Source organism: Nycticebus coucang, chromosome 1, assembly GCF_027406575.1.
Source record: "Nycticebus coucang isolate mNycCou1 chromosome 1, mNycCou1.pri, whole genome shotgun sequence".
Taxonomy (NCBI): domain Eukaryota; kingdom Metazoa; phylum Chordata; class Mammalia; order Primates; family Lorisidae; genus Nycticebus; species Nycticebus coucang.
The window spans coordinates 65,566,563-65,578,674 of record NC_069780.1 but is presented as its reverse complement, the minus strand read 5'-3'; the positions used below and the strand labels follow the sequence as shown (position 1 = coordinate 65,578,674).

The 12,112-nt window shown below is 44.5% G+C and overlaps 1 protein-coding gene across 2 annotated transcripts in view; it reads left to right on the top strand.

Moving 5' to 3' along the window:
- The first annotated feature begins 225 nt into the window (after positions 1–225).
- The window catches only part of SETD7 (SET domain containing 7, histone lysine methyltransferase), a 51,951-nt gene continuing 40,064 nt past the window's right edge, over positions 226–12,112 (top strand). The window contains exons 1-3 of one of the 2 annotated variants that reach the window (XM_053581849.1): positions 226–782; positions 1,473–1,605; positions 10,079–10,208. In XM_053581849.1, the coding sequence (XP_053437824.1) occupies positions 753–782; positions 1,473–1,605; positions 10,079–10,208 (293 nt within the window). In that variant the 5' untranslated portion in view covers positions 226–752. Of the gene's footprint in view, positions 822–1,472; positions 1,606–10,078; positions 10,209–12,112 lie in introns of both variants that reach the window. The other variant, XM_053581839.1, reaches the window with a different exon arrangement.

The following is a 12,112-nucleotide window of genomic DNA, read 5'->3' as shown; positions in this document are numbered from 1 at the left end:
TTTTGCAGAGGAAAACTAAATTTCAAAAGAAAGCTGGCAATACTCCGATTAAAAAAAAAAAAAACTGTCACTTTAAGCAGAGTCAAAAGCAAGGAGTAGTCAGTTTCCCGAGTGCTGGGAGTACTGTGAAATCCACGCAGCCTAATTCATTGTTCAGAAAACAAAATGGAACAAGTTTCTTTGCTCCCCGCCCCACCCTCTCCCCCAATGCTGTAGCTGTTCTTGGCAGGGCCCCAGAGCGGCACCCGGTAATTCCACGGTACATTGTGTGCATTTGCATCTGTTTAACCAGCTATTTACGGCCGCCCTTTACCGCCACCTGTAAGAGGCAGCGCCATAATGACACTGCCTGAGTGGCTGGGCCGGGAACCCGGTTCCCAGTGGTTTTCTGCACTTGAAGACGCCGGAATCTGTGAAGTGGTTGGCACTTGGGAGAAACAGACAGTTGGGAACACCACAAGTAGAGGGCGGGAGGCGCACCAGACGGAGGGTCCTTCATTCCTCATTAGCTCCGCTCGGTGGCTCCTTTTCCATTCTCACAACCTCGAGAAGGAACCTGCCGAGCTTTCGGTGCGGCTTGTTTCCTGCCTGATAAAGAGCTCGCTGCCATTTGGATTCCACGGGTTTCTGAATCACCCAGGGGCCTGGTGATCTTAAGGAGGGTGGGGACCGGAGCGCTGGGGTGGGAGCCGCAGTCCCCACCTCTAGTCGCATACCACCTCCTCGAGTCTGGAAAGAGGCTTGCGGATGTGATGTGGAGCGGCGAGGACACCTGCGCTCCGGTGCGTGCAGCACTCGTGCGGCTCCGGATGGCGAACGGGGTAAAGTGGGGGCGAGGGCGGGAGGAAGTCGAGGCGCCGGAGCGTCAGAAACGCTTCCTCAGCTTCCCTTGCACTTTGGAGGCTGTCCTGAGGGGGCCCAGCGGGCGGTGCCCCCCAGACTCCCGCTTTTTACTGGCACAGCTGGAGGTCGGGAGCTCTGTTCCCACCAAAGGCGGGTACTCGGCGGTCCGGAGTGCACGCGAGAAGCCCCCGGCGCCCAGGACCGCGTGGGGCGCTCGGAGCGCGCCAAGCCGCGCACAGGCAGATAAACGCTGACGGGCCCGGGGGCTGCTGGGCTGGGGCGCAGAGTAAACGTGGCCTCGGAGTGCCTTTCGTTTTAAGGAGGCTTACTTCTGGAAAGGGACAGGGAACTGTCAATCAGCGAGGGAGGGAGCGCACCGGCGCTGAGTGATGTCAGCGGATCAGCTGCTTGATAACAAAGAGGGGGTATTACAGGAGAAAGTTGCAGCGGCGGCGGCGGCCACAGCGGCACCTCAGAGCCTCGGAGGCGAGGGGCAAGTGGGCGAAGGGAGGGGAGACAGCAGTTGCCGCAGCCGCTGAAGGCCAAGGAATTGAAAGGGCTGTAGGGGGAGGCAGTGCGAGCCAGCCCCGACTGCTCCTCCTCTTCCTCCTCCTCCTTCAAACTCGCAGGGCTCAGCCCCAGCGCTCGCTCAGCCGCCGGGAGCACCCAGAGGGACGGGAGGTAGCCGCGCGGCCCGGAGCTGGGTAGGGTCCCCAGCCGCCATGGATAGCGACGACGAGATGGTGGAGGAGGCGGTGGAAGGTACAAGGATTTCTCCGGGGTCGGGGGAGGAGGCGCCGAGGGCCTGGAGCACATAAGGAGTGGCGGGCTGGGACCCGCGCGGCGCCGGGCCCCGCCGCCGCCACTGTCCCCTACGTGGGTGGCCGGCTGCCGGGTTCGGGCGGGGGCCGGACAGCCACCGTCACGGTGCCGGGAGCGCGCACTGCGCGGCTGGGGGCAGGCTGGCAATGAGGTTCCGCCAAGTCGGGGGCCCCGGGAAGACACGGCTGTTTCATCCCGCCGGGCCACAGCCTGTATCCGCCCTCGGAGTTGCGAAACCTGCCCCGCAATCTGGCCTTTTCCCTTTCGGAGATGGAGGGTGGGTGTGCTCAGCTGAGCAGCCCCTTGATGCCAGTGGTCTTCGCGGAGCAATCGCCCAGCCCAGTTTTGGCAATTCCGATCCCCTCCCCGGCCGCCAGCCCAATCCTTCAGCTCGCCGCTGCGCCCCGAGGCGACCGCGGCTGCGTCCGGGTCTGTCCCCGAGCGCAGCACACAGGGTCGGTCCAGGCACGTGGCAGCCGCGGCCGCAGCGGCCGCTCTTCCCAAAAGATGAAATCATTGCCAGGCAGTGGACGACGCTGCGGACCCCGGGGCTCGATCGCTCACCGTCCCAGAGACGGGTGGCCCTCTCCACCCCTGCCCCCGAGCCAACTCAATCAAACCGCCCCCTCCCCCTTCCTGCTCCCAAGCCGGGGTGCAGCCGCCGCCACGCTGTGCAGTCGCGCCTCGAAATTGCTGGGTGACACTTAACTTTCTGAATTCCATGCAGTTGGCTGCGGGTGATATCACCGCCTCGGTGTCGTGTTTCTCCGCCCCTTCTCCTCTAGCGCCCCTCCCCCGACTTTTCTCGCCACTTTGTTTAGCTGAGTTTCTCCTCCTCTTTTTTGCTAGTTCTAAAAAAACGATGCAGGGACGTTATACAACCTCGTTGTTCGTGTCATGAGACCTTAGGATTTTGTAACAGTGAATACCGAAAAATACTCTTTAGCGTATTTATTTGGTTCTGCCACGTACGGTTCATCGTGATGTTTTGCAGTGCACTGTGGTATTATTCCAGAATGTTTTAAGCCAAGCATGTGAGTAAATAATTTTTAGCCCTTGGTTCAGTCTGGTTTCTTTCCAATTTGTATAAACAAGTGATAAAGAAAAATAAAGTGGCAATACTGAACAAATGCATGAGGCTACATAGTTATTGTTACACTGGGAGAAATCAATTTTAATGTTTTCATAAACATAACTCCTTCTGCAGTGCTCCTGAAGTCGTAGGGTGAGATTAAGCAGAATAATACTGTACTTCTGAATTCTCTAAAAGGTATACAATGTTTAAAAAAGTATATATATATATATACAATCTAATGTAAATATTAAAAACTTACTATTTCTTCATTTTACTTCAAAGCCAGTTAAAAAGTGTGTGTGTGTATTTTAACTTAAGAGAATGTTAAGTTCACAATGTTGTGACCTCACGGAGTTTTTTAGCTCTCTTACAAGCAAAGCTAATGTTGGGGCCCAAAGATTTTGAGTTGATCCACAGGAAGCTGCCTTAGAATTTAAAAGTTATTGATTTCTTATGCCCTCATGTTATGAAAGATAAAGGAAGAAATACTCTTTTTAAATTGTTAGAATTGCTTTCATTCCAAAGAGTTTACTTTTACTTGTAAAACTTTAAAGCAAATTCTTGATCTTGACTCTCCTTACTTAAACCACCTTCTCCTTCCAAGCTACTTAAAAACATAAGGTCCAGTTGTCCATAGTCCTCAGGCTCCTTTGCAGAATGAGAACAAGAGCTTTAGAAATATATCAGTGTTTTTTTTGAGACTGTCCACTTGCTTAGAAACAGGGAAGGTTCTGTTATATATATAAAGTGACCAGACACATTATTATCCAAAACCAGAACTCCTTTGAGAATGAGAGGGGGGTACTATTAATTATGCTGGAACAACTTGCTTAATACTTGAATGGGGCTATCTGAGACATATGGCCGCTCATTTGTACCTAACAGTAAACAATTAGAGTCACACAAAATCTTTAAAGCTCTTAGAAGCCTCTCAAGCTCTGACATGCACAGTGCCTGGAACACGTGTATGAACTTGCAGTAAACTGCATTCAAGCAAGGGTTTTCCCAAGCCGTTCTTGGCTTTTTCAGTGCTGTTTGCAACAGTCTTTACTTAACACCTGACACTTACTTGCTTGGGGACTGGTATAAACTGCTTCTGATCTTTCCCCAAAGATAAGCTAGTTTGAATGTCTAGGCATTTAAGTAGCAACTAATCTACTTCTCTCCATAAACAGAACATTCTCAGTAGTTTCATTGTCATAGCTATTACTACCATTGTCATAATTGTTTAGTTCTTATTATGTGCAGCCTCTGTACTAAGTGTTTTACAGATATTATTGTCTTATGAAGCAAGTACTGATATTATCCTAATTTTACAGAGGCAGGACTTTAGGTATAGAGAACTAATCCAGGGATTTTCAGGGAGGTGGAAAGACAGGCTTGGCTTCACAGAACCTCTCTCCAACATTCCAACCTGTCTCCCTAAATTTTTTTTTTTAATGAATCAAATATATAAAATAGTAACAAAGCAACAGTAAAATATTATGTCAGTAGCATTATCCGTGTAATTTTGCAGGAGTTGGTTCTGAAAGAGTTCAGTGACTTTCAGAAAAAAAACGTATTAATATTTGGGGGAAGAATTTAACTTACAGCCTCTGCAACAGACATCCTTTTGCTTCCTCATTAGAGATTTACTCTGGGGTAGAAATTGTTCTCTTTAGGACTTGAGTTTAAATGTCTAATCATATACATTTTGGTTCTCTGCCGGGGTGGAATTGTAGCTCCAGTGAAGTTCTAAACTCAGGGTGGGTGAATCCCTGAGGGGAAGTGGGTGGTGGAGGGTGTGTCAGCCAGGAGTGCTCTGTGTACCTGTGTCTGCTGCACTCCTGTGGGAAGGCAGCAAGCCCTGGGCCTCAGAGGGCCTCAGAACTCCCTCCACTTGAGCACTGGTATAGCTTTTGAAAAACACTTAGAAGCACGTTGGCTCAGGGGAGAGTGATGTTTAGCTTTCCAGTGTTTTTCTTCGGGGCCTTTGTAAACAGAAATAGTTATTACCATATCTATTTCTTTGTCTATCCATAGATACAAAGATGAATACGGTGTGGTCCCTAATATAACTTCAAATAAATATATCATACCTAAACAGATAACTTTGGCGATTAAGAGGAAATAAAAATTACTTTGTGCTGGCTCGGCGCCTGTAGTTCAAGTGGCTAAGGTGCCAGCCGCATACACCAGAGCCAAAAAATAGCCAGACATTGTGGCATGCAGCTGTAGTCCCAGCTACCTGGAAGGCCAAGGCAACACAATCGCTTAAGCCCATGAGCTGGAGATTGCTGTGATCTGTAATACCACAGCACTCTACCCAGGGTGACAGCTTAAGGCTCTGTCTCAGAAAAAAAAAGAAAAATTACTTTGTGCTTGGGTAATTTGATGGGGAAAGATTTCCCATATAAGAGGTGGCACGGAGTTGAGTCAAAGTGAGAGGGAAACTTTATAGGATCGTGCAGGCCCACCCAAAGAATAATCATTCAGTTTTGTAGCAACACGGGACTTAGGAGGAGAAAAGTGTAAACTGAGAGTGTAAACTGTGCCAGTGTGTGCCACAAGCCGACAGAAGCCATGGAAGCTCTTTTTCATAGGAAATGTCATGAGTGGAGCTCTGCTTTGGGAAGAATAGGTAGTGGCAAGCAAGGCAGCCAGCCATAGGGGCCCAAACAACAGGCGATCAGCTTGAAGTTCCCTTGCAGTAGCTCAGATGAGAGCAGAAAAAAAAAAGAAAGGCCTAGAAACTTGGAGGAGACTCTAAGGAAGAATGCTAAAGAAGGGGAGATATCAGAACCCCCAGAAAAGGGGGCCAAAATGAAACAGGTAGCCCAGGGTTCCATTCTCCCAACCTCCTTGAAATATTAAAAATATTTTTATTACCGGTTGCCCTAATATCATATCCTGCCTAAATGTACTGGTAGCACCCTTTCCATGTGGGCTACATGTTAAAATTATGACCCTCACAACTAATAGTTGAGCTCTTGCAAAGAATTATCTTTAAAAACCAAATTATATTTTTAACAGCCAGTGTAAAGCTTCACTGTGAGGGCATGTTCTTTGTATTAAACAGAATAAGGTTGCCTTTTATTATTGTTTCAGCAGCGGTCTAGTCTGTAAAACCAACAATGTGCATGTAAGGGTCTCTAAGGAAAACACACACATACCACTCTCAGATCTCTTGTGAGTAAGCCTAAGGCTGTAAGCATCTGAGTGTCTGATCCAGAAGGAATTCACTTGGCTGAGGCTTACATCACTGACTACACAAAGTACAGGCCTGGCTCTTACCAGGTTAAGGAAAAAACTAGCTCAGAAGTAACTCCAGGGGAAAAATTTTAATTTCTATCTGTTTAGTAGATAATGGTCTTTAAAAAAGAATAATAGAAAAGTAGAGTTGTGGACTGATACTTACCCCACCCCCACCCCCACCCCCGCTTCTCTAACTTCTATAAATATTTTAAATCATGCTGCAAACAGATACACGGTACATTAGCTCGGACAATATTATGAATACAGAGCAGTCATTCAACTGAATTTTCCCTGTTGTTTGGGCCTGGTATTCTCCCTCTATTTAGTGGTAACTTGTCTGGAAGGCTGTTGGCTGACTTGGCACATTTTACAAACTGACCTCAATGGGAGCAAGGACTAATGTTTCTCTTTGAGTTAGGTAACACTAGGGAGGGGTAGGAATTTGCAACCAGGATATGCTGTTGAAATCTTGATGGTTCTACGAGAATTATCTTAACCGCAAATTTTTCTTCCTCTTCTTTACCAGGAGCATGGAGATTTCTACCTTTTTAGAGGTTACCTTCCACCATCAGCAAGGAAGGTGTTCAGCAAGTTTGCCCTTAGCTAGCAAGGGAATTAAAGGATTGGGGAAAGGGCTTTCAGTGTCCGTCAGCATATGCAGAGTGGTTAATGTTTCTCTCTGACAAATCACTGGTGTGTTAATTTATAAGATTACAGTATGGGTGACAGTTTTGAGGTTTAAGTTTGATAATAAGAAAGCACATAACCCAGTGTCAGATGCATAGTAGGTTGGTAATTTTTTTTCTTCTCTGTATAGTAGTACCCTTCTGCGTTGAATTGGCTATTCCTGACATGACAGAATATTGCATGATCTTATGATCCCAATATTACATGATCTTATTGGCATTTGAAAAATTGTTACACTAGAAGCTCTTCTAGCACTAACATTGAAAGGAGATGTGAGAATATAGCAACCCAACCTCTTCTCTCTCCTTCATTTCTTTGTTTGGAAAAATCTCTTTGTTGTATCTTTTTGGTTGTGGCTATTGTTTTAGATATAAAGTTCTACTGGTAGGAGAACTACTCCAAGCTATGAAATATTCAGGATAGAAGTCTTGAACAATCAAAACATTTAATTTCTGGATCTTTTAATTGATCACATCCTAAGGATGGAAAGAAAACAACATGAGCCAAGAAGGGGATCCTGAAGATTTCAGAACTCTCTCTTGACAAGCAACCTAAAAATCTTTAGTATGGCAGGGAGGGATCCCATGTCCAAACCATCTTTCCTCACAAGGTCATCTGAGAACTGGCATCATTTAGTACCTCTCTTCTGTCCTTTCCCCCAAGAGATTATGATGATGAGGGGGGGGGTCCTTTTGGTCATTAAAGGAGGCACTGAAACAAAGTTTCATGGAAGGGAGTGGGGTTAATATTTCATTCATCTCAGTTGGGATCAGTACTATCCTCTTAGTGCTTTTAATGTTTTATATGACACTTTCAATTTTCTCTAATATCTAAATTCCATTGCTGAAGGTGCACCTTCAGCATTTTATTCAGAAATAGGACAGAGGTGAAGGGAGGTGGAAATTATTGGAAGTTTTTTTCCTTAGTGTTCAGGTTTATTGTAATTTCTCTTGATCTAAAGTGTAATAGCAAATTGTATCAAATATTAATGTTTTTAATGTTTGAAATATGTAAACTGTTTTCTATGAGGAAAGCATTTTCAACAAATTAATAAATCCTCTAGTGTAGAAACTAAAGTGATTATTCAGGTATTTCTATCTAAATCAAAAATAGGACACTAAATTCATAGCACTATTAGTGGCTAAATTTAACTTGATCCTCACAACATTTCATAAAAGAAAGATTTTAGTTAGGAGTAGTTTTTTAATTAAAAGAAAAAAGTAAATTTAATTGATTTCAATGAGAGAAACATCATCCAATATCTAGAAAATAATTGCCCCAAGTTATTTCATATGACTGTGGCATTGAATTATGTCATATACCATTGGGTTTTTAATGAGAAGAAAGAAATTGTGGTCTAGTTTCTTCCTGACCAAAAAAGTTCTGACCCTAGTAGAAAAAAATTGTGTTGAGAGGAAGGGACCAGCTGGGTGCGATGGCTCCAGTTCTCAGCAAGAGCGAGATCTTGTCTTTACAAAAAATAGAAAAATTAGCAGGGTATGGCATTGCGTGCCTATAGTTCCAGCTAATAGGGAGGCTGAGGCAAGAGAATCACTTGAGCCCAAGAGTTGGAGGTTACTGTGAACTAAGACACCCTGGCACACTACTGAGGATGATTGTGTCTCAAAAAAAAATTTTTTTTTATTTAAGTAGCTCTGTTTTATAGTAGTAATTGTTCTAGGTAACCCATTCTATACAGAGTCAGATGTAGCAATAAAACATTGTATTGCTGCTGTTCTTTTATGTTTATATAATTAATAATACAAATAAAGGACATTTTTATTCTTTTTTTTTTTTTTTTTTTTTTTTACATTTTTATGAGTGCTTATATACCATCTCTTCCTAGGGCCAATATGCTTTTATCATGTTGGAAGAAATCATTCTAGGCGACTAAAGCTTTCATTGCGGTGGTATGGTCTGTTATTTTCTTTTATGTCTGTCAGGCATCTGGAAGCCACATTTCAGTGTTGAATGTCTCTGCACTGGACACAGTGTTTAATGTTTTTGTACCTTTTTCATTCATGACCCAGGTTGTTAACCCAGGAAAAACCCTGTAGAATAACTACCTTCATTTTCACCCACCTCTGCAAAATCAACTCACCAGAATGACTCGGGAGACACCAATGAAGTGATTCCTGGGTTTTGTGAAATGTGCACTTAGTGACAAAGAACCTAAACATTGACTGTAAACATAGCCTTTAAAAAGCGAAAGATTTACCCAATCTGAAGAGAAACCATAGTATTAAACATAGCCTTTAGAATATACTAGTCTGTGACCTAGGAAGGACCAGTGATTTAAAGATCAATGTGATAAGGGCTGCTGATGTTCAGAATCACTACTTAAATGGCCACGTGGATACTTCTGACTCCATTTAAAATACAAGCCTGACACATGGTGGTAGAGGGCCTATCATGAGGTTATTACTAACATTCAAAGCTGAACAATATTGTAAAATAAAGCAGTAAGCTTAAGGTTAAGCTGAGAAGGACTCTGAATTTATGTGTCTGTACAATGAGGTGTATAAATACTATGTATTAGGGCAGTTTTAGGGAGATGGCTATGCCCCTTATTGTTTGAGTCTAACAAGTAATAGTGAGATTTTCAGACTGGGCTAGCAGGCTCCCACATCATACTGTGGAAAGATACTCAAAATCATATTGCAGACCGGGCATGGTGGCTCACGCCTGTAGTCCTAGCACTCTGGGAGGCCAAGGCAGGTGGATTGCCTGAGCTCGCGGGTTCAAGACCAGCCTGAGCAAGAGCGAGACCCCATCTCTAAAAAACAACCAGACATTGTGGCAGGCACCTGCAGTCCCAGCTACTTGGGAGGCTGAGGCAAGAGAATCACGCGAGCCCAAGAGTCTGAGTTTGCAGTGAGCTATGATGCCACAGCACTCTACCAAGGGTGACAAAATAAGACTTATCTCAAAAAAAAAAATCATATTGCATACTTTGTCTTCTAGAATTAGTTCATTGCAAAGACAGTGTGTCTGGCAATAGAATGTGAAACAGTGGGATCTCAACCACATTTTAGATAAGCATGAGAGATTGGGGGCATCAATTCCAAAAATAAGAAAAACTATATGGGGAAGTACATGGTAAATTGCAATTTACACTGCATATGAGAATATTGGTAATAACTCACAGTCTTGGGTAAAATGCAAGCTTATTTACGGGTCATATTCTAAAATGGGCCTACGTTCCTCTGTTGTTGGCTGGTCAGTTCGCAAAGTGTATATAAAGGTCAAGTTGATATTCCCCATACAGGTGAGACAAGAGCCCTGGCATGTTCGCTATGTGTCAGGGAGGGGACGTTTTGGCAGCTTGGGGAGACTTGCCTGGAAGCATCTATGTGCTGATGCCTCGGTGGGAGCCCTGACGATGTTAAGGCTTGCCTTCTGGTCCCCTTTCTCCAGGGAACCTGGATGACGACGGATTACCGCATGGGCTCTGCACGGTCACCTACTCCTCCACAGACAGATTTGAGGGCAACTTTGTTCATGGAGAAAAGAACGGCCGGGGGAAGTTCTTCTTCTTTGATGGCAGGTAGCACTCAGAGTTTTGTTCTGTTCTTTCGCGGGTCCCAGATTATTTTATGTGAAGGAATGATGCATTTGTAAGAATTTAAGCAGAAGTTGTTGTACAACTTATATAATATGAAAGGTAAAATTAACCCACCCTATACGCACTGCTTTGGTGACTGGGGAAGTCACTCCATGGCTGTGGGAAAGCCAGCCTAAGGCTTAGCTCTGGTCATCCCAGCGTGTGCTCGTCCAAGAGCTACTCTGCCTAGACCCAACTTGTGTAAGTTAATTACCTAATCACTCAGTTCTTTGGTGGATTTCACCTGTTCATTCAGGTAATGCATTTCAGTGAAGTCACACAGTGGGGATAGTTTTTGTCAGTGTCCAGTTTGCACAGTTCTAATAGTGACTGGTTCATTCTTCTTTCCGAGTGTAACAAACACCCAACTACCCTCAGCCCGATCTCCCAGTCAGCACCGTGTGGTTTCTTCACTTCCTGAAGGACTATTCAGCCACCTTGCTGGTTCTTCAGTTTCATCAGTTTCTCAGCATGTTCCCTCTTCTCATGAGATTGGTAAAATAAATGCAGGAGAACCTCCATAGTTGACAACCTCCCTATAGTGACCACCTCCCTGAGTTGACCTAATTTTCATAGACCAGACATGCACCATACGTACCTATCAGTACAGTAGGCCTAGTTCCTTATGTTGACCACCTCCAATGTCCAGTCCCTTGGGTTGTCAACTTACAGAGTAGTTATACTGTATTCGGCAAAAAGTTCTTCAGAGCCTCATTATCACTGTCTAGGTAGTAACTCATGGGCAGATAGATGTAGGAGGGTAGTATTCTAGATTTACAGTTTTTAATGCTTGCCTTTGGGATAGTTGGTCTTTTTTTTTCTTTTTTTTTTTTGAGATAGGTTCTCACTCTGTCATCCAGATTTGAGTGCCAGCTCACTGCAGTCCTAAACTCCTGGGCTCATGTGATCCTCCCTCTTCAGCCTCTCGAATAGCTGACACTACAGCCATATGCTACCACATTTGGCTAATTAAAAAATATTTTTATTTTTAGAGATGAGATTTCACTATATTGCCCAGGCTGGTCTCAAGCTGCTGGCTAGGAGCCTTGGCCTCCTAAAGTGCTGGGATTATAGCCATGAACCACCATAGCTGGTCTCTTTGTGTGACTCTGTAACACTGAGGTCAGGACTAGTATCTTCCACAGTCTGACTCTAGTTAAAATATTTTTCATGTCAGGATTGTTTTCACTTTGCTTTCACATCCTGTGTGAGAATGCTGGGAAGCAGCGACTCCTTACCCTCTTGTGGTAGGTAGAAATATCTATAGGACCTTTTTCTTTCAAGAAGAGATAGGATTGCACTGGCCTAGCTTTCCAACAATGACTTTTAAACCATGTCAGCTTCAGAAGCAAGGAGTGACCATGTGAATTTCTTAAGTCTTTAGAGGAACTCAGAGCCATGGAGGAGCCAGCGATTTTTAGGCCAGTTGGGTGATACAGAAACGAACTTGGCTGAAGCAGGTTGTAGGATTCTGCAGGGTATAGTGCCACTTACTAAACTCCTGACATTGGTAATAGGCCAACTGAGTCTCAGTGTCCCAGCCTCTTCAAGATGTTGAAAGTGCTTTTCTCACTCATGAGCCCTTTAACCAATCTGTCCGGAGGGAAACTTCTCCTGCCTCATTTCCATGGCAGTTTTTTTTTTTATAACACTCCCTCTAGAAACTGTCACTTTCTACCTCATGCTATAATTATTCTTTTATTCATTCAACAAATACGTATTTATGTAAATATCTCATCTTTCCTTCATCCCCAAAGACAGAGGTTCCTGGAGGGCAGAATCTATGTCAATTATGTATTTTATGCATCATAGCACTTTCCCTTAATTTGATACTCAAAAAAAAAAAA